The sequence below is a fragment of the Ranitomeya imitator genome, chromosome 1 (genome assembly GCF_032444005.1).
Source record: "Ranitomeya imitator isolate aRanImi1 chromosome 1, aRanImi1.pri, whole genome shotgun sequence".
Classification (NCBI taxonomy): Eukaryota; Metazoa; Chordata; class Amphibia; order Anura; family Dendrobatidae; genus Ranitomeya; species Ranitomeya imitator.
Genome location: NC_091282.1, coordinates 528,966,552 through 528,989,473, shown reverse-complemented (window position 1 = coordinate 528,989,473; position 22,922 = coordinate 528,966,552). Strand labels below are relative to the sequence as shown.

Sequence of the window (22,922 nt, the reverse complement as noted above, 5' to 3'; positions counted from 1 at the left end):
GAGTGCCCAGATTCTGACAATGTAGCCACACACTGGTGGATAGTACCTTACACAATAACAGGAAACCAGTGAGGGTGGAAACTAGAGAACTAACACATCCCACAATGCATGTGGCTTCCTGATTAGGCTCATTTTCCCAGAGTCACTTAGCTAACCTTCAATCTATCCCACAGGAATGACACATCCCTGCACTTCTGACAGAGCCAAGCTGCTTTCTCCACTTTCTTGTATTTCTCAGTTAGAATGATATTGTGGTAGTTGTTTTTCTTACACTGACTCAATTATTTCTCAAGATTTGCAATAAATATCTCTTGTATGGTCAATGCTGCTATTTCTACCATAGTATTATTAATTATCATTATCACTATTATTATTCTTAACAAAACAGTGGTCATAGCTGTAAGTGCTATAATATTGTTATTAATAATAATAATAATAATAATAATTATTATAATTATGTGATTTGGTAATAATAATAATATAGCACTTACAGCTATGACCACTGTTTTGTTAATAATAATAATAATAATATTCATAATAATAATAATAGTAATAATACTACAGCTCTTACAGCTATGATCACTGTTTTGTTAATAATAATAATAATAATATTCATAATAATAATAATAATAATACTACAGCTCTTACAGCTATGATCACTGTTTTAATAATAATGATGATTATGATAATGAAAACAATATGATGATCATCATCATCATTATTATTATTGTTATTATCATTAACATAACAGTGGTCATTGCTGTGACTGCTATCAAATTATTATCTACTATATAAAGTTGAATGTGTGTATGTGTGTATGTGTGTGTGTATGTCCGGGATTGGCATCTGCACCGTCGCAGCTACAGCCACAAAATTTTGCACAGTCACACGTCTGGACCCCGAGAGCGTCATAGGCTATATTGTGAGGCGAAATTTTAACCCCGCGCGTTCCAATTCACCAAACAATTTTGCCCCTATCTACATAATGGGGAAAAAAGTGAAAGGAAAAGTGTTGGAGGCGTCGCAGCTACAGAAACAAAATTTTGCACAGTCACACGTCTGGACCCTGAGAGCGTCATAGGCTACATTGTGAGGTGAAATTTTAACCCCGCGCTTTCCAATTCACCAAACAATTTTGCCCCTATCTACATAATGGGGAAAAAAGTGAAAGGAAAAGTGTTGGAGGCGTTGCAGCTACAGAAACAAAATTTTGCACAGTCACACGTCTGGACCCCGAGAGCGTCATAGGCCATGTTGTGAGGTGAAATTTTAACTCCGTGCTTTCCAATTCACCAAACAATTTTTCCCCTATCTACATAATGGGGAAAAGTGAAAGGAAAAGTGTTGGAGGCAAATTGACAGCTGCCAGATGTGAACAAGGGGGACTTAAAGAATGAGAGCGATGGCGCCAAAGAGTATATACCATACAGTTGCTAAGGTGGGGCCCCGACATGGGATACTCACCACACATGGGGATATGAACACACACAAAATGCGCCACACACTACCACATGCTTGAACACATATACCACCCTCAGCACAGATTTCACCACACATACACCAACCTCGCCACATAAAAGTCGAAACACAAAAGTCGCCGCTCAAAACTCGCCATGCGCAAAACTCGCCACATGCAATAACTAGGCTCCCGCAAAACTCGCCACAAGTGCAAAACTCACCTCATGGAAAACTCGCCACACGCAAAACTTGCACACGCGGAAAAATTGCCACAAGCACAAAATTTGCAACACATGCAAAAGTTGCCTCACACAAAACTTGCACATACTCAAAAGGCACCAGACATAAAACTCTCCACGCGCAAAACTCGCCATGTGCAAAACTTGCTGCACACAACTTGCTACACTAACCTGTTACATGCAACTCGACACACAAAAAGTTGCTACACGCATGTTGCCACACAAAACTCATCTCACAAAAGTCGCTACATGCATGTCGCCACACACAACTCAACACACACAACTTGACAAACGAAACTCGCCCTAAAACACACACAAGTCTGGTATTAGCCTTCAAAAATAAAAATCTGATTAACAAGCAGACAAACTACAAGAGCAACAAATGTACCATATAGGAAATACAGCAGCTGTCAGTCACATGACCTGTCTATTATGTGTATGTGTGAGCTAATATATACTGCCAGGGGGAGGGCTTCCTGTTGGCTGGGGATTTATCAGGCTGCCAATTTATCTTACAAATACTGAGGTAAAAATACTGAGCAAATAACGTGTTAATGAGGTCTAATACAGGAGATCACACAGGTATATACTATATACAGGGGAGATGACACACAGATATATACTATATACAGGAGAGATAACACACAGGTATATACTATATAGAGGAGGAGATGACATACAGGTACATACTATATACAGGAGGAGATGACATACAGGTATATACTAAATACAGGAGGAGATGACACACAGGTATATACTATATACAGGAGCAGATTACCTACAGGTATATACTATATACAGGAGGAGATGACATACAGGTATATTCTATATATAGAAGATGACATACAGGTATATACTATATACAGGAGGAGATGACACACAGATATATACTATATACAGGGGAGATGACACACAGGTATATACTATATACAGGAGGAGATGACATACAGGTATATACTATATATAGAAGGAGACACAGAAGAGAATAGTAAAACCAAAAACACTCAGTTTGAAAAAATGTTGCAGTAATCCGCAAGTGCTAGTAAAAGATGTAAAAAACAGGGTATTTGGTTGATACGTTTTTTGCAAAAAATGTATACTAAGCTGCTCTACCAATCTTCACGGTATACCCTTATCAGAGCAGTCCTAACTAATGTATGCAATCCCTATCTGATGTATTTAAAAACCTGATCATCTGTATATAACCTGTGTGAAAAGGGTTCAGAGAGGAAAAATCCATGTGTGCATACAGGGTAGAACAGCTTTTGTGCAGATAGCCCAAGAGGAGTGGTGGAACTCCCCAGTCTTGTAGACACAAGAGAACAATTATGGAAACAGGAACACATGGGCTACTTGCACAGTGAACAAGTCTGTATGATCATGTTCACACACCACCAAGAAACCTGAAGACACAGAAGAGAATAGTAAAACCAAAAACACTCAGTTTGAAAAAATGTTGCATACTGTGAAGTTTGGTAGAGCAGCTTAGTATACATTTTTTGCAAAAAACGTATCAACCAAATACCCTGTTTTTTACATCTTTTACTAGCACTTGCGGATTACTGCAACATTTTTTCAAACTGAGTGTTTTTGGTTTCACTATTCTCTTTTGTGTCTTCAGGATTCTTGGTGGTGTGTGAACATGATCATACAGACTTGTTCACTGTGCAAGTAGCCCATGTGTTCCTGTTTCCATAATTGTTCTCTTGTGTCTACAAGACTGGGGAGTTCCACCACTCCTCTTGGGCTATCTGCACAAAAGCTGTTCTACCCTGTATGCACACATGGATTTTTCCTCTCTGAACCCTGTTCACACAGGTTATATACAGATGATCAGGTTTTTAAATACATCAGATAGGGATTGCATACATTAGTTAGGACTGCTCTGATAAGGGTATACCGTGAAGATTGGTAGAGCAGCTTAGTATACATTTTTTGCAAAAAACGTATCAACCAAATACCCTGTTTTTTACATCTTTTACTAGCACTTGCGGATTACTGCAACATTTTTTCAAACTGAGTGTTTTTGGTTTCACTATTCTCTTTTGTGTCTTCAGGTTTCTTGGTGGTGTGTGAACATGATCATACAGACTTGTTCACTGTGCAAGTAGCCCATGTGTTCCTGTTTCCATAATTGTTCTCTTGTGTCTACAAGACTGGGGAGTTCCACCACTCCTCTTGGGCTATCTGCACAAAAGCTGTTCTACCCTGTATGCACACATGGATTTTTCCTCTCTGAACCCTGTTCACACAGGTTATATACAGATGATCAGGTTTTTAAATACATCAGATAGGGATTGCATACATTAGTTAGGACTGCTCTGATAAGGGTATACCGTGAAGATTGGTAGAGCAGCTTAGTATACATTTTTTGCAAAAAACGTATCAACCAAATACCCTGTTTTTTACATCTTTTACTAGCACTTGCGGATTACTGCAACATTTTTTCAAACTGAGTGTTTTTGGTTTCACTATTCTCTTTTGTGTCTTCAGGTTTCTTGGTGGTGTGTGAACATGATCATACAGACTTGTTCACTGTGCAAGTAGCCCATGTGTTCCTGTTTCCATAATTGTTCTCTTGTGTCTACAAGACTGGGGAGTTCCACCACTCCTCTTGGGCTATCTGCACAAAAGCTGTTCTACCCTGTATGCACACATGGATTTTTCCTCTCTGAACCCTGTTCACACAGGTTATATACAGATGATCAGGTTTTTAAATACATCAGATAGGGATTGCATACATTAGTTAGGACTGCTCTGATAAGGGTATACCGTGAAGATTGGTAGAGCAGCTTAGTATACATTTTTTGCAAAAAACGTATCAACCAAATACCCTGTTTTTTACATCTTTTATTAGCACTTGCGGATTACTGCAACATTTTTTCAAACTGAGTGTTTTTGGTTTCACTATTCTCTTTTGTGTCTTCATGTATCATTGGGGCATAGACTGCCATACACTTTTTGGCACGGTGTGAATACTGGTGCTAGTGTAGCTATAATGCAGACCCATGATGTTACTACAGTATATGCCCATTATTTGCCTAGAAGACATGCCTTCTATATTCTGCTGTCCACATTCTTCCAATACTTGCTCAGTTACATGACATTGAGATCACATGTGCACGTGACTTATAAGCAAAATCGCACCTCTACTATAGTCAAATGTTTTGGCATGTCACGGTGAAGCCCCCACCTTAAAGTGAGCTGATGAGCGGTGAGTTGCCATTTTGATTATTATATGATCAATTAAGGTAAAAATACATTTGGATCTGTAAGATATGGGTGTTTTACATCAGTATGCAATAAAAGCAGTAACGTTATTTGCATTTAATCTGGTGACTGAAATAGAAGGGAAACCAAATGGCCCGTGATTACATAATGGTTTCCATGAAGCATTCCGAGTTTCCGTTTTAATGCCCACCCTGTATGGAGACTCCCAATGTGGATTACAAAGCTGTCATCGTCAATGACATCATTAATGACTTCCTCTGGGAAACAGCCTTCACCCACTTATCATTGCAAGGCTTTGACTAATGTGCCAAGCTTAGTATTTAAAGGGAAGCAATCTTATCTTGCATTGAAGGAAAAACCATTTAGGAAAAAACTAAACAAACTTTCTAAAATGAAAAAATAAGAATGACCAATGACCCTCAGAACAATGGGTGATGTGATGCCTTCGCTTCATTGACATCGAACAGTTTTTGCTCACTTTGCCTGAACATTTTTTTTCTTAAATATGACAAAGTTCAATACCGCGTGGAAGTGCTTAAAAGTACGGTATCTCACACATCAGTACGACCTGTTGATCGTCTTCCGATGGTCAGGTGGTAACAGATGGCAACACATGGTCTAGCTATAAGGAAGACTTTATTGGGTCATCACAAAAACTATTTTATATTTGTGACTTGTTTGGCTGAAGGGCTTGTCTAGACTCTTAAAATTGGTGGTTTAATCTTAGAATAGGGGATTCATTAATTACATCAATATGGCTTGACTCTAGGCAGAAGGGGGAATGGTTTGTAGGGATCACGGCACCCAACTGAATACTGCAACCATGTCAAGTCAATAGTTCATCGGTGGAGGTGCGGTAAGTTGGACCCCCATGAATCTAATATTGATAGCATATCCTAAGCATAGGCCATCAGTTTTAAAAGACCCCATTAATGCCAAAACATTGAATAAGCCAAAATAGACCAAAGAAAACAATGTAATATTTGTCAAGTCACAATGTATAGATGGTAGCGTGAGCTGAGCACGATTCCATAGTTCTTCTCACAACTGCAAATACAATTTTGCTAAAAAAATTTTTTTTGTAGTTTCAATAAAAATCACTGTTTTATCTGCAGGAGATTATCACATGGTCTACTACTAGGGAGTCCAACCATGCCCCACCACTGATTGTCAGCTTTCTGCCTATGCAGAGTATACACATAAAATGCCAGTCAGTGGTGAGTGTGAGGTTATACAGCATTCACAGAACTGGTAATTCTGCAGTAGATAAAACAGTGATTTTATCAAAACTCCAGCAAGAAGCTCAGTAAGTGACACATCACTGGAATCAGGGTCTCTGGCTCTACATTATGCTGCTCTCAGATGCAATTGCAAAAACCTGGTGACAGATTCCTTTTAGTAAAGAGTCCATAAGAATCGCTAATACTAAGGGCAATCTCTCTTGTACAGTGCCTTCTTTAGGTCTTTGTCATTTTCACCCGCTAAGGTTGTATTCTCGTTATAGCAAAACTCAAAAGCATTAATGGTTATTTAACTAGAGCTCAGGCCGTACTTGTTTATTTCCATTCCTGCTTATTTCATTAGTTACTAAATTAGTCATTGAGTATTGACAGGAAATAGTCTTTGCCGGTATTGTACCGTTTTGTCTTTCTAATTTATGTCTGCCTTGTTTATAACCCACTAGATCTACTACAATGTACAAATTATTTCACTTGTGTCTTCCAGAATAGAACAGGACATTGTGCAGCTAGAAAGTGAAGAATCGCTAATATCTGCCAAAGAACAAATACTGAGAGAAAAACTGAAAGAGACTGAAATTTCATTGGTAGATCTGCAAAAGGTAAAGAAAACACTATGCCTCGGACTACCACTGTAGGCTCTGTATACTCTGTGATAAAATATTTTTGTGAGTTTTTTTTCCACACACAACTCTATTTATAAAGGGATCTAGGTGTTTTAAAGGACATGTCTTTAATGGCTGATAGGGGTAGGTTCCAAATCTGGGATCTTCAAATATTTAGGAGAATGGGCTATCTATACATGCTGAAAGAGTAAAAACTTGGGATATGCTGTCAATTTTATATTAGGAACATTCATTTGAGGCTCCATTCACATATCATGGATTCCATTTTACCAGAGCCAAGATTGAACTATCGTAATCTATTTTGTAGCTAATGCTAATAAATCGCTTTATCTTATGATGATGGCTTCCACGTTGGAGCAGCATGCTGGTCGTCAAAAGTGACAAAAACCTGAAGAAAAAGAGGGGAAGTATCAACAAAGCTTTAGATGGCAAATTACCTCACTCCTTATCACACACATGTAGAACACTATCAAAAGACACATACCGTATATATATATATATATATATATATATATATATATATAATTTTAATGATGCAGTCTAAAGAATAAAAAACTCTGCTTTGGGAGAGTGCCAAGTAGGTGCACGGACACTTACAGGCCATGCAAAGCTATTCTCCCAGGAAAAGTGCAGGGTCTCTAGTACCACCTGTTGGAAGTAGCATCGGTGGCCCTAGGATCCTGGCTCTTTAGTCTGTGAAGAGGATATTTATACAGTATTTAAATTACTAATTATTATTGTCTTTAATTCTTATTTTATGACTAAATGCATAAAACTCTGTGGAGTTCTGAAATATTTCTTTCACTTTTCTTATAGAGTCTGTCAAATCCGGATAAAGGTAAGATATTCACAGTAAAGTTTACTAAACCCCTTTGGCTGTAGTTGAAGATTACCATATTGTGATTTGAAGAATACATTCTGGGCACAAGTTGATGATATTACTATTTTCATTTATGATTCACAGTACATACAAATTTTGTGAGATCAAGTGTCACAATTTCCGATTATTTGGACAGCAGTGATTTTGTTGTCTTACTATTGCATCGTGCGACTAACATCATGGGACTTAAAGATCACCTTTCAAAACATGTATAAATGTATGTAACACTAAAAAGGGGCTACAATGCTGATAAAAATGTGTTTTTTTTCTCCACTGTATTGCAAAGATAGTAGCAGATTCTTCCCTGGGGAAATTTACTTTTCCCACCTATGACGCCGCCCAATCGTTACAAGGCAGTGTAATAGAGTGAAAAAAAAAAAGCAGAAGCACACAGAAAAGGTCAAAGCGGGCATTTTCAGCGTGATCTGATGAGACATGCTGTGCCTCACCTGACCACGCTGAGAACTCCTCCCTCCCATTCCTTTCTGTGGTTACAGCTCTAGTAGAGGTGGAAGCCTACAGTATGTTAGCGCCTGGAACAATGAAGACCATCATGGGAGCAGCATTTGTCACATACCGGGCTCTTGATCTGCTGCAGGTGTCAAGGAGATTGATGGTATGCCCTGATACCTATTGCAAAGATAAGGACCGAGGCACCAGCCAACGACTGCAACACATGTATAATCTTGACCCTTTTGTGAGCTTATGCAACAATTTAAATGATCGTGGTGCTAATACTCAGAAGTTTAAAAGAACAGTCATTAATAGAAGCAGAAAGTGCAGCACTCACCAATACTTTTTAAAAATCTAAAATCACCGGTACCACCTGGACCCATAGAAATGCCAGACAGGTGCAAAACGGCCGCAGTCCACACTCTCTGACACCCTGCACACTGTATGGGTTTTCCGATGATTAGAAAAATAAAGGACTTTACCTTTTTAAAAAGGATTGGTGAGTGCTGCTTTTTCTGCCTCTATTAATGAATGCCCCGATACCTGTAGTTGGTCCAGAGCATTGTATGTGACAAATGCTGCTTCCATGATGAGCTTTACTGCTCCACACTGCAGCTCACCTCCTCTGCTGGTGCTGTAATGACAGGAGGAAGCGTCAAGTCTCACCAAATCACGCTGAAAATGCCTAAATATCTGGGGGGGGGGGTTACCTTTCCTATGGGCTTTTGTTTTTTCCCCTCTATGACGCTGCATTTTAATGATTGGACAACATTAAAGATGGTAAAACGTAAACGCATCACGAAAAAGAATCACCATTTACCCCCCCCCTTTAGTTGAAAGGGGAATTTGAATATTGGGTGCGCTAAACTTCAAAATCTCATACAGGGGAGGGGGAATAAGTATTTGATCCCTTGCTGATTTTGTAAGTTTGCCCACTGACAAAGACATGAACAGTCTATAATTTTAAGGGTAGGTTAATTTTAACATTGAGAGATAAAATATCAAAAATAAAATCCAGAAAATCGCATTGTATTAATTATGTAAATTTATAAATGATATATATATATATATATATATATATATATATATATATATATATATGTTATTGCTAAGAATTAATAATAATTAATCACAGCAAGATTAATAAAGATAATTGTTGATAAAGGCTATGGTATTATGGAGACATAAGCCCAAGCTGAGGAGGATACATAGTACCCAGGATGCTGACACTCATCTTTCTTTATGTGCTACAGCTCATAAACATGCATAGAAATAACAAAATGGAAAAATGTAACATCTCCTTTCTTCTAATTTTCCTGGTAGCTGAAATGATCTAATTCAGAATTCAAGACCAATGGCTACAGCAGAATGTGATTATGTTCTCCTATTTTTAGCAGTAATCCAATTTAAAATGAATCTCCTAAGTATATGTGTTTATGTTTTAAATGCTGGTAATAATTCTGCATGTTAACAGATTAGTGGTAGTCCTCTGTACTTGGAGGCTTTTAAGTATCAAAGAAAGAAACATCTTTGCCTATAAACAGTATTATTTTGAACAAAAAACAGAAAATGCAATCATTCTGTAATACCACCTATGTTATGCCAACGTTATGCTAAAGTCTAAGTCGCCGATTTATTAAGGCTGGTATAAAGCCCTCCAGTCTTAGTGAAGACACTGCTCTTAATGAATCTGGTGCATCTTATAAAAGCTGTGCGCTTTCGCCACAGATGTTACTCCAGCCAGGAGCGGGGGTATATTTCTGGTGTAATTTATGCCACGCCACTTAGGCTGGGATCACACACAGCGAGATACGGCCGAGTCTCGCAGGTTAAAAACACGCTCTGGCACCGGCACTCCGGAGCGGAGCGTGCGGCCGCATAGCAAAACATGGAGCTGCACGCTCAGCTATGGAGTGGCGGCGCCAGAGCTTGGTTTTAACCTGCGAGACTCGGCTGTATCTCGCTGTAGGTGGCTACATCATTTACTCCTGCCTTAGGTGGAGTAAATGATGATGAATTTACTAGGTGGGCTTCAGCAAGCCTTGTCCCATCCCATCTCAGCCAATTTCAGCGGAGTTGGACAGTTGGTGATTTAAAAACTCCAAAAGTTGCACCATTATTGGAACACTTCGAGTTGCGCAAAAATGTTCATATATTTCAAGGTGTTTTACTCCAGAATTCTGGTGAAAACACCTTGATGAACTGGGGCCTAAGGCTGTGTGCACATGTTGCGTTTTTTTCGTGGTTTTTCCCGATAAAAACGCTATAAAACCGCAAAAAAAACCCGCATACAATAAGCATCCCATCATTTAGAATGAATTCCGCGTGTTTTGTACACATGATGCGTTTTTTTCCACGAAAAAAACGCATCGCGGTAAAAACCGCAGCATGTTCATTAATTTTGCGGGTGTTTTTGCGGATTTCCCACTACAAAATGCATTGTGAAATGTCTGGAAAAAATGTGGCAAAACCGCATGCAGATTTCTTGCGGATTTCTTGCAGAATATGTCTGGTTTTTCTCAGGAATTTTCTGCGAGAAATCCTGAACATGTGCACATAGCCTAAAGCTTAAGGCTATGTGCACAAGTTCAGGATTTCTCGCAGAAAATTCCTGAGAAAAACCGTACATTTTCTGCAAGAAATCCGCAAGAAATCTGCATGCGGTTTTGCTGCGGTTTTGCCGTGGTTCTTTCCGGACATTTCCCAATGCATTTTGTAGTGGGAAATCCGCAAAAAATGCAAAATTAATGACATGCTGCGTTTTTTTCACGGAAAAAAACGCATCATGTGCACAAAACATGCGGAATTCATTCTAAATGATGGGATGCTTATCGTATGCGTTTTTTTTTGTGGTTTTATAGCGTTTTTATCAGGAAAAACCGTGAAGAAACCGCAACGTGTGCACACAGCCTTAGTCTTTTGATGCCACTAATCAGACATGACATTGGTATTGTTCAATAGCTCGGTAGGACTCTCCCACCTTTCAGCCCCAACCCCCGATTTTCACCGGATAAACCTCATCCCCAATACCGACAGGATTCTAAACTTAGATAATAATTGGCCACAGCGGCCTTTATTATAAACATACAAACATAACAGTAAAGTAACGTGGGGAGGTCTATGAAGCTCCAAACTGGTGGTAAACCATAATAGAGAGTGGACAGAAAACAGACCATAATTTACTCCCAGCCATTACCACACTGGCTCGGGAGCACCAAATACCCTTTACCATTGTCCACTTAACACTTGGGAATCCGGCCCACCATTGCCAAGATCCCCCCAAAATACCAGACCCGAAACCAAACTTTACACCAACTGAAGAATCCGTATCCCGATGGATCCCCCAGGCCAATTTAGCACCAACTCCAAGGACCCCTCCCACCGCCACCACGAGGGAAATTGAACACCTCAAATACCCGAGGCCCCCCCACACTTGAGGGCCCACAAATCGAAATTCCTCCCCCCTCTTTCTCCAATTCAAAATGACGGATGAACAGGCCTCTGTTCCTGATGACAAAACTAGATACCGCCTGATTTACCTTAACTCTAGCTTTGTTAATCTTGTCCACAGATCTGGCGTGTCGCCAGCACCTCCTTGGGACGATATCGGACCATACCACGAGCAAATCTCGGAAAGACACCAATAACCTGAGCAGATCGTGCTTAATGTCCCGTATTAATTCACGACACGGGTGAACCCCCAAATCATTTCCCCCGACGTGCAAAACTAAAATGTCGGGAGGTCTATCTAACCGAATACCATTAAGTTCCTCCTGCATAACCGGCTCCAGCACAAACCCCGAAAACCCAACCACCTGACCACAGCAACGTCTTTGCAAAAACCGAGTTGACGTCCTTCCCGCTGAACATCCGCATGCCTCGCGCCCCAATAAATGTAGGAGTGGCCAACAATCCAAACCAACAGAGGACTTTGACCTAGAAAATAAAAACAACTTAGAGTCCACTCAAATGAAACAGCAAATACAGGCCTACAAGAAAAACCCAAGCCTTCACGGTCTAACATAGCTCTTGTAACGCCCTGACTCCCATCTCCCTATCCTCTGAACTACTTCAGGGGCCAAACCCCCCAAAGCCGCCTCGGTCGCGGCCCCAATACGAAACGAGTGAGATGCAAAACGAGAAGCATCTAAACCCAGCCCCAACAAAGCTCTCCGAAAAATTGCAACAAACTGGAATTTGGATAGGAAAGATCCATCCTCATGACACAACAAAGGACCATTCACGGACGGCCGAAAACTATTAAAAACCTGCCAACAATGAACGGGACACATGAGCGAACCACAAACCGCGCCCAACTCTAACCATTTGTCTTTCCCTGCCTGGCATGTCTTTGACCTACGTATCCAGAAATGTAAACGACCCTCAATAAGCACCACGTCCCTGGCCCAAAGCCCTCCTTGTCTATATGTGATGGGAGACACAATCTCCCCAACCCTCAGAGCCCCAAAAAACGCCAGGGAAAAGGCTAGACGAAAAAGAGCCGCCTCAAATTTGGATATGCAAATCTCGTCTAAACGCGCGCCCACCAGTTCCAACATGCCAAAAGTGACCGGGCGCCTGCGATTCCCTTACCCCACTTTTCTTCTAAAACCTTTTATCGCCTGCCGTACCAGAAACAATTTTGTCAAGTCCCACAATGCTCGAAGCTGGAAACTGAAGGCCAAAGCCGCCCAAACTCTATCCACCTTCGTTGCCGACCACCCCTCATCGGCGCCGCGTCTCAACCACAACAACAAAGCACCCAGTTGGTCATCACCCGCGTTAGTAGCCCCACATGACACCAACCAAGATTCCCAATTGCACCATACCGACCGATACGCCGACCACGTGCTGGGTGCCAAAGACGCTTCAATCAAAGGTCCTGCAGCCCGGATACCACGCTCCAAAGCTCCGGCGGGCAGTCCAGACCTGTCTCCTCCGCATCTGGGGCCAGAGACCAAGACAAAGAGTCAGCAATAGTGTTGAGCGATACCGTCCGATATTTGAAAGTATCGGTATCGGATGGTATCGGCCGATATCCGAAAAATATCGAATATTGCCGATACCGATATCCGATACCAATACAAGTCAATGGGACACAAATATCGGAAGGTATCCTGTAATGGATCCCAGGGTCTGAAGGAGAGGAAACTCTCCTTCAGGCCCTGGGATCCATATTCATGTGTAAAATAAAGAATAAAAATAAAAAATATTGATATACTCACCCTCTGATGCGCCCTGGTCGTCACCGCTGCAACCGCCTTGTTTTCGTTCCGAAGAATGAGCGCGTTAATGACATTCGATGACGTCGCGGCTTGTGATTGGTCGCGTGAGCGGTCACATGACCCCTCAGCGACCAATCACAAGCCGCGACGTCATCGAAGGCCCTTTACGCACTCATTCTTCGGAACGAAAGCAAGGCGGTTGCAGCGGTGACGACCAGGGCGCGTCAGAGGGTAAGTATATCAATATTTTTTATTTTTATTCTTTATTTTACACATTAATCTTAATCCCGATACCGATTCCCGATATCACAAAAATATCGGAACTCGGTATCGGAATTCCGATACCGCAAATATCGGCCGATACCCGATACTTGCGGTATCGCAATGCTCAACACTAGTCAGCAACAGAATTCTCCACTCCAGGCACATGAGCCGCCGTAATATATGCATTGATAGACATGCAAAACAACACCAACTGATGAAAAACCCTGATAACCGGGGGGAGAAGATGCCATCAAAGGCACAGATGATTGGCCTCAAGGAGACCAAAACATCCAACACCGCGGAGACACCATCACGTGTTTCTCAACGCAGTGATTCCAGAACACTGCCCCCATCCCTTATGGGAAATATGCAGGTGCATGTAAAGAAGCTGCGGAGACACCATCACGTGTTTCTCGACGCAAGCAGTGAATAGCCAGGCCTTTCCCCGGGAAGGAACAACCACGGGAAGGGCAGCATCCTATGAAGGAAAGCCACCTATGCCAAGCATGGTATCCATCCACAGACAGCTGTTTCGGTGTGTTTGCCCCTCATCAGTGTGGAGTAGGACTCTGGCTATTAGGAGCAGTGCCTAGTAAAAAGGCTATAAAGGCACAGATGATTGGCCTCGGGGAGACCAAAACATCCAACACTGCGGAGACACCATCACGTGTTTCTCGACGCAAGCAGTGAATAGCCAGGCCTTTTTCCCGGGAAGGAACAACCACGGGAAGGGCAGCATCCTATAAAGGAAAGCCACCTATGCCAAGCATGGTATCCATCCACAGACAGTTGTTTCGGGGTGTTTGCCCCTCATCAGTGTGGAGTAGGAATCTGGCTATTAGGAGCAGTGCCTAGTAAAAAGGCTATAAAGGCACAGCCTAAAAAACCAAATCACAATAATGCGGAATCCCAGAAAAACATATACACCAACTTAGAAAAAACAGAGATCCCTAAAAAATAACCTTTATTAATATAATTAAAAAAGACTATATTTATCCACAATCAATAAAAAAGTATTAAATGTACCTAGTGGACCCTAGACCGAGCTACAATGCACCCTGCCTAACAGTGGAGGTTGGCACCCTACTTTACCGCGGTAGGCGCCCCCACTCCTCGGCGGCTAGCCCTTACAAGCCCTATAAGGACCTATAGTTAGAGAAAGACTAATTAGCCCTACTGAAATCTATACTAATACCCTACCTAACAGTGGAGGTTGGCACCCTAATTTACTGCGGTAGGCGCCCCCACTCAACGACGGCTAGCCCTAGGGTCCCTAACAGTCCCTAAGGTTCGGGATAGACAAAAAGATATGTCCCACAAACACCACTGATACCCGTAATGGAGAAAAAACAAAAATAGAAAAAATATTCAAAACAAAGAATAAATGTATATCACAAAAATATATATATATACTAGCACCTTATAATACTAGTGTAGAAAGATGCTATGATGGAAGAAACATATACCACAGGTGCTGTATAATAAAGATACCTTAACCCAAATACGGGTATACTGGATGCAATAATATGTCCAAACAAGATAATACACAGCACTTAGATGAAGTCCATTTTCTGTTACACTTCAATGGTGCAAATGTTTGATGTAAAGTAACCAGTAGTGCATGTCCATAAAGTATGGTACAATTACAATGACAAAAAAATGGACCAAAAGACAAAAAAAGAGGAAAATACCTCTAAAAGGCACACAGTCAGAACCACAACCACCACTCGATAATAATATTGCGAGAACTCCTCAGAGTACTTATAATGAGGGTAAAAGGGCTCAATCGTCCTTTTTATGCAAATAGACAATCAGATCCATATTATAACCAATATACTCATCTATTTGCTGAAATCTCATGGTGTGGGTCCGACTGTAGCCAAAATGACACAGGGCGATTATGTGTAGATGAACATCACCAGCGTCTGTCAGATACTTCCCCAGCAATGCCCAACGCGTTTCCCCCCCATAGGGAATGGCGGGGGTTCATCAGGGGTAATGCAGTCACACTACAACAGCATCTTCACTGTATGTGTGACTGCATTACCCCTGATGAACCCCCGCCATTCCCTATGGGGGGGAAACGCGTTGGGCATTGCTGGGGAAGTATCTGACAGACGCTGGTGATGTTCATCTACACATAATCGCCCTGTGTCATTTTGGCTACAGTCGGACCCACACCATGAGATTTCAGCAAATAGATGAGTATATTGGTTATAATATGGATCTGATTGTCTATTTGCATAAAAAGGACGATTGAGCCCTTTTACCCTCATTATAAGTACTCTGAGGAGTTCTCGCAATATTATTATCGAGTGGTGGTTGTGGTTCTGACTGTGTGCCTTTTAGAGGTACTTTCCTCTTTTTTTGTCTTTTGGTCCATTTTTTTGTCATTGTAATTGTACCATACTTTATGGACATGCACTACTGGTTACTTTACATCAAACATTTGCACCATTGAAGTGTAACAGAAAATGGACTTCATCTAAGTGCTGTGTATTATCTTGTTTGGACATATTATTGCATCCAGTATACCCGTATTTGGGTTAAGGTATCTTTATTATACAGCACCTGTGGTATATGTTTCTTCCATCATAGCATCTTTCTACACTAGTATTATAAGGTGCTAGTATATATATATATTTTTGTGATATACATTTATTCTTTGTTTTGAATATTTTTTCTATTTTTGTTTTTTCTCCATTACGGGTATCAGTGGTGTTTGTGGGACATATCTTTTTGTCTATCCCGAACCTTAGGGACTGTTAGGGACCCTAGGGCTAGCCGTCGTTGAGTGGGGGCGCCTACCGCAGTAAATTAGGGTGCCAACCTCCACTGTTAGGTAGGGTATTAGTATAGATTTCAGTAGGGCTAATTAGTCTTTCTCTAACTATAGGTCCTTATAGGGCTTGTAAGGGCTAGCCGCCGAGGAGTGGGGGCGCCTACCGCGGTAAAGTAGGGTGCCAACCTCCACTGTTAGGCAGGGTGCATTGTAGCTCGGTCTAGGGTCCACTAGGTACATTTAATACTTTTTTATTGATTGTGGATAAATATAGTCTTTTTTAATTATATTAATAAAGGTTATTTTTTAGGGATCTCTGTTTTTTCTAAGTTGGTGTATATATAAAGGCACAGATGATTGGCCTCGGGGAGACCAAAACATCCAACACCGCGGAGACACCATCACGTGTTTCTCAACGCAGTGATTCCAGAACACTGCCCCAATCCCTTATGGGAAATATGCAGATGCATGTAAGAAACAAAATTGATAACAATGCCCAGGAACGAAAGACTCGTGCTAGGCCCTTCTGTTTTCTCCGGCGCCAACGGAACACCAAAACGTTCCACTACCCATATCACTGTCCTCAAGGCCATGTCACAACATCCGGAATGACCCGGCCCGATGCACAAAAAGTCGTCCAAATAGTGTATCACTGAATCCAAACCTGACACATCCTGAACGACCCACTCAAGAAAGGAACTAAAAGCGTTGAAGTATTCGCAAGACAATGAGCAACCCATCGGCAAACTTCTATCAACGTAAACCCCCCCATTCCAATAACAACCCAACAGCCTCACGCTATCCGGATGAATGGGTAATAAATGAAAAGCTGACTCAATATCGGTCTTGGCCAACAGCGCACCCCTACCACAACTACGCACCCAGCGTGCAGCCTCATCAAAAGACGTATAAACCACGGAGCAAAGCTCCAGGTCTATCCCGGACTCCCCCAACGGTAAGACAAATGCTGAATCAGCCTGAACTTGTTTGGTTCCTTCTTCGGAACCACGCCCAACGGCGAAACTACCAAATCCTCTAGCGGCGGAACGGGAAAAGGTCCGGACATTCTCCCCAACGAAACCTCCTTATTCAACTTGTCCGAAACCACAGAAGCATGTAACTCAGCTGATCATAAATTCTTCAATACTCGAGGGATACCAAAAGGAGGAGCAGGTATACGAAAACCATCCCGAAAACCCAAGAACAACTCTGCTTTCGCCCTATCCAGGAACCTATTTAGATAGGCGACGATCGCGTCCAGCCTCACTGGTGTCACCACCTTTTGAATTGCCCTCTGGCTTCCCTTTTTTCTTAAAGCACTTGGCAGCACCATGGGAAGATCCATTGCAGTGCAAGCACACGTGCTTGGACTTACAAGTAGCTCCGAACTTGCACTGGCCGTCATTAAACTGCCAGCACAAACTGTGTTTTTGACCTCCCGATTGTCCAGACTGACCCCCTGATCCTGACCCCCTGATCCCGAAGAACTTCCTTGCGAGGCAGCTTGGCCGGCAGTACTGGCCCCACCTTGAAAGGAATGGCCAAATTTCGTTGGCGTCATCACCCGCAACCACAAACCAATGTCTTTCTGATCTCATCTAATCGCTGGATGAACCGCCTTCCGCTGCCTAAACTGCTCGTCGTACCGGAGCCAGGCCTGACCCCCATATGCCCTATGCGCCTCACCTATCGAATCCATATAGCAAAATAAGGCGGAACAGTTTTCAGGAGCCTTCTCGCCAACCACGCTCGCCAGAATCGCAAACGCTTGTTGCCAATTCACGAAGGTCTGAGGAATAAGATGCCATCTCCGCTTTTCCTCATCCTCCTTCTTGCTGTTCTCCTTCTTGCTCTTATCTAAATTAAATTTCTCCAAAGGAAGGAGCAAAAAGATCTCCACGTATTCATCCTTCCAAATCTTCTCCCTGACTTCCTTTTTTAAATGAGCCCCCAATGGCCCTTCAAAACAAACATAAACCTCGCCCCGAGCTTTATCGTCCAAACGAATCCCGCCTTCCTTCTCTTTTTCAGTCTGCACTGACACAGACACGGGCTCCGACGACCTACTCGGCGCCGCAGAACCCCCGCCAGACACTCCTAGACCTTAATCCGTAGAACCCACCCATACCGCCAACGGTGGCGGCATCGACCTAACGCCTCCCAACCGTGTAAGCAACTCACAGACGCTAGACAACAACTCACCTACCCCTTTGTTCCCCAAATCCGACCGAACCCTCGAATGCTCCCCCATAACCACGGCCCCACCCACCTAACTAATTCCAACTACCGGGGAAAACGATAATGTCGGTGACAAAACAGACATTGTCCTCACCAAGCTGTAGGGGAGCTGGAGTCCCCCCAGCCGCAGTCGTCCCGCTCGTCCAGCCATCACCTGCTCCCGATCTGCTCTGTGGCACCCCCTGGGTCTGAGGCTCACCGTGCGATGTGGGCCGTAGCGTTCCGGCCCCATCCTGGCCTGCTGCCGTTGATCCCGATGCAGCCCAATATGAAGGTACCCTGGGTACGGGCCCACCGCCAGAGACGATCTCAACACACCTTTGGATATGGCTCCCTCCATATCTGGCCGACGATGCAGGAGAAGGCCCGTTGTCACTAGTCGGGCACGGCAGCCCCACAAGTCCACCGGCACTGCCCGCCGCTGCAGCCGCAGTGGCTCTCCCCCGCTGTCTCGATCGTGCTGGGGAAGCAGGCCGCCCGGCGGCAGCATCACCGCGGTGCCCCGCCGTGACGTCATCAGAAGTACCTGACGATCCGGCGCATGAAGGCCCCACCCCCCGGAGCAAAGGAGAAGAGGGCCTATCAACTGCCGCAGGCCCCAGCGCGGCAGGTGGATTCCTCCCGGACCGGGCCCTGCTTGGATGCTCACGGTCAGGCACTCGGTCCAGAGGGTCCCTGGAGGGGCTCCTGCGCCTGCGCTGAGGCTGAGGCGCATCCGGGGACAATTGCTCTGGGGGCCGGACCCGCCCAATATGCTGGCCACCTGGGCCTCCAGCCAGCCGGGAGGCTGATTTGCAGCAGCCACCCTCAGCCTCTGCAGCACCTGCTAGACTGACGCCATCTGGTACGTCTCTCTCGATTGCCTCCAGAGTGGGAATTGGCCAAACCCCACCCCCTCATTGCCCTATAAACCCCCCCTAAAGCATATTACCCCCTCCCCTTAAACATAACCCCACCCTCTACCCTTCTGCTCCCAAACCCCTATCATGTCGGCCTGCACGTACACAGTCTGGGGGGAGGGGACGGCTCGCTCCGGCCTGCTCTTTTCTAACAATGTTAAGTTCGTACTATAGGTTACAATATGCCGATTGCCTTCACTAGTCCTGTTTTGACATTTTAGAATGGTTTCACACTTCCGATGTTCATGGTCCAAATACAGATGCGGCTGTTGAGTTTGGGTCAGGAAACCTGTACCTGGTCCTGACATAACGGTCCATACTTGGCAAGGTGAATTCATTGCAGATTTTGTTTCAAAATTTTCTTCAAATTGGTTCTATTTGCCTGAGTCAGGTTCAGTCAGATAAAATGGACAGTTGCAGAATTGAGTACTTTGGAAAAAAAAATCAACTTTGATTTTGCTACATCTTTTTTTTAAAGAAAATATTGGTTGGCTTATTTTATAATTTGTGTGGCTAAACTACGTACATATACAACTTCTGCAGCCTTTTTTTCTCCGTGGTACTAATATAAAATAATTTGCATAACCCATAAGTATCACTTTAGCATTGCCACTGTGTAAATTTCCCCAAACTCCATCACTGTATGACTAAGCTTGAGGGACCTGGATGTGTTCCCTCCTGCCTCAGCTAGTCTATTGAACTCCGATCACAAGGCAATGAATCTGCACTTTGTGTCCTCTGATCCAGCTGTCCAGTAGAATGCTCTGATGTACATTGTGCCGGCTGATAATTTAGCTCTCTGCTGCTGTCTAAGCACCGCTCCGGTTGTGGGGCTCCACAATGCTGATAACCTAACCATATTTGCTCTTTCTTAAAGCAGATGCAGTAAGTTATATCTACTCCCAGATCCCTGACATCACAAACCTCTACTCACACCAACCTGAACCATCTCACGTTTGTGACAGAACCACAAGGGCACCTGGTGAGTATATAAAACCCTATCAGATATACGTGTTTAAGGTGTTAGTGGACGGTTTGTCAATAAAGTGATATTATTTAATTGGTTGTGAATTGAAATGGAAAAAACCTCATGCGTTGAACCAACTTTTTTACACAACCGAGAAAAGGTATGAATCATAGAAACATTTTATTATTATTGTTGGTTTATACATTACAGCACTCACCAAGCACCGGGTTGGTTCACGATAGATATTTAAAGATGAAATAGATGGATATTGGTCACTGCTTACACTCTGGGACTTGCTTACTTACACCCATACTGTGGTAAACATGCACATGATATGCCCATTCAGCTTTTGGGCTGTGAAGGTTTATTGTTATACTGATGGCCATCAAGAAATCTTCTCTTTTCCTTCTAATATAATTACTGCTTACAGAGATTGGTTTAGCACCCATTGGGAATTTGATTTTAGGTTCCCACTTTCCTATACAATCTGAATCACTACCTAACCCCTACTGCATCGTTGTGCCATACATTTCCATAGTGGTTGGTAGTTCCCACACAGTGTACTATAGAGCTGACGTGAAGCTGCAGTTGCTCGTGTAGCACGGTTTCTCCCCAAGCCCCCAAGCCTTGGTTTAAGTTGGTATACATGTAGCACATAAACACATGTTCACGTTGGCCATAAAGCATACAGAACCTACAAGAAGCAAAGTGAGCAAAAACCCTGCTGTAACTAAATAAGAAAAAGCAAAAGTGCATTTAAATAGCACAGGGTTCTTAGTAATACTGTTTTTGATCAAAAATAGCATAAAAGCCATCCCACCACGACAAGGTGACTCTGATCGGGACAGTCCTAAGCTAAATTTTACTAAATCTGTGTATAGTCTCATGCAGACATCCAAGGTCTGAGCATGGACCGCAATGCAAGGACTGACTGCGGGACTCCCGGCTTGAGCATGAAAGCTTCATATAATTCGATGATGCTGCCCCACTTAGGTGAGGAGACCGGCGGTAAGACCGTGCATTGCAGTCTGTGCTAGTTGCATGGACGTCTGCCTGAGCCCTGTATGTGTATGTACTGTAGTGTGTGTGTTATTATACTCTACTTTGCCTATTTCCAGCGCCTGAGTGATGTCACTACGTGACCCCCAAAGTGGCTTTTACAGTGAGAACCTATGAAGCGTCAGAACAAGGCTACATAGACTTACGTTGTAAAAGAGACGTGTGGCTCACTATAGAGCATAGAGCTAATTGGAGAGTCTGATGTGTGATGACATCACTCAGAAGAGGAACAGAACAGTGCAGGATACCGGAGAAAGTGGCAGAAGATGAGTATATTAACACACACACTACACTGCAATACACATACACACAAATTTAGTGAAAAAAAATTGAGGGCCTCTTTAAAGCTATCAAACAGTCACTTTTTCATAGCATGCCAAAAAAATTGTAACCCCACCCCCTCGACAAATATAGTTTAGAGAAAATCCCAAGCCAAAAAGCAAACTTTTTTTCTTGCTTTATTTTGATAAAATTTACATTTTCTTGGTATTACTACAACTATAGCAACGAAAAGTGTAACATTATCAAATTTGTTAACAAAGCTTGTTTTTATTAATGAAAATTCCTTTTTTTGCAGAACAAGTTGCTATCTCCATTTACTCAGTTTTGGATGAATTGTACAGTGGCAGGTAAAAGTTTGGGTACCTCTGGTCAAAATTACTGTTATTATGAACAGTTAAGTAAGTTGAACATGAAATGATCTCTAAAAGGGCTAAAGTTAAAGATGACACATCTCCTTTGTATTTTAAGAAAATAAATGTATATATATATATATATATATATATGTATATATGTATATATATATATATATATATATATATATATATATTTATTTATTTATTTATTTTTAATCTTTTATATTTTAAAAATTGCAAAAAGGAAAATAGGCAAATGCAAACGTTTGGACACCCTTTATGATTAGTACATAGTAGCATCCCTTTTGAAAGTATCACAGCTTGTAAATGGTTTTTATAGAGTCTTTCAATTCTTGTTTGAGGGATTTTCATCTATTCTTCCTTGGAAAAGTCTTCCAATTCTGTGACATTCCCTGGTCATCTTGCATGCACTGCTATTTTGAGGTCTAGCCACAGATTTTCAATGATGTTCAGATCAGTGGACTGTGAGGGCCACTGTTAAACCTTCAGCATGCATCTTTTGAGGTAGTCTATTGTGGATTTTGATGTGTGTTTAGGATCATTATCCATTTGTAGAAGCCATCCTCTTTTCAACTTCAGCTTTTTTTTGCATCAACAATTTGGTGAAATTTCATTGAACTCATTCTTCCCTCTACCAGTGAAATGTTCCCCGTTCTATTGGCTGCAACACTACCCCAAAGCATGATAGATTCACCTCCATGCTTAAT

General features: G+C 42.4%; 1 protein-coding gene across 2 annotated transcripts in view; it reads left to right on the top strand.

Moving 5' to 3' along the window:
* The window catches only part of LOC138677227 (paralemmin-1-like), a 249,583-nt gene that overhangs the window by 196,711 nt on the left and 29,950 nt on the right, over positions 1-22,922 (top strand). The window contains exons 4-6 of one of the 2 annotated variants that reach the window (XM_069767216.1): positions 6,654-6,768; positions 7,609-7,630; positions 20,411-20,515. In XM_069767216.1, the coding sequence (XP_069623317.1) occupies positions 6,654-6,768; positions 7,609-7,630; positions 20,411-20,515 (242 nt within the window). The remainder of the gene's footprint in view (positions 1-6,653; positions 6,769-7,608; positions 7,631-20,410; positions 20,516-22,922) is intronic. The other variant, XM_069767224.1, reaches the window with a different exon arrangement.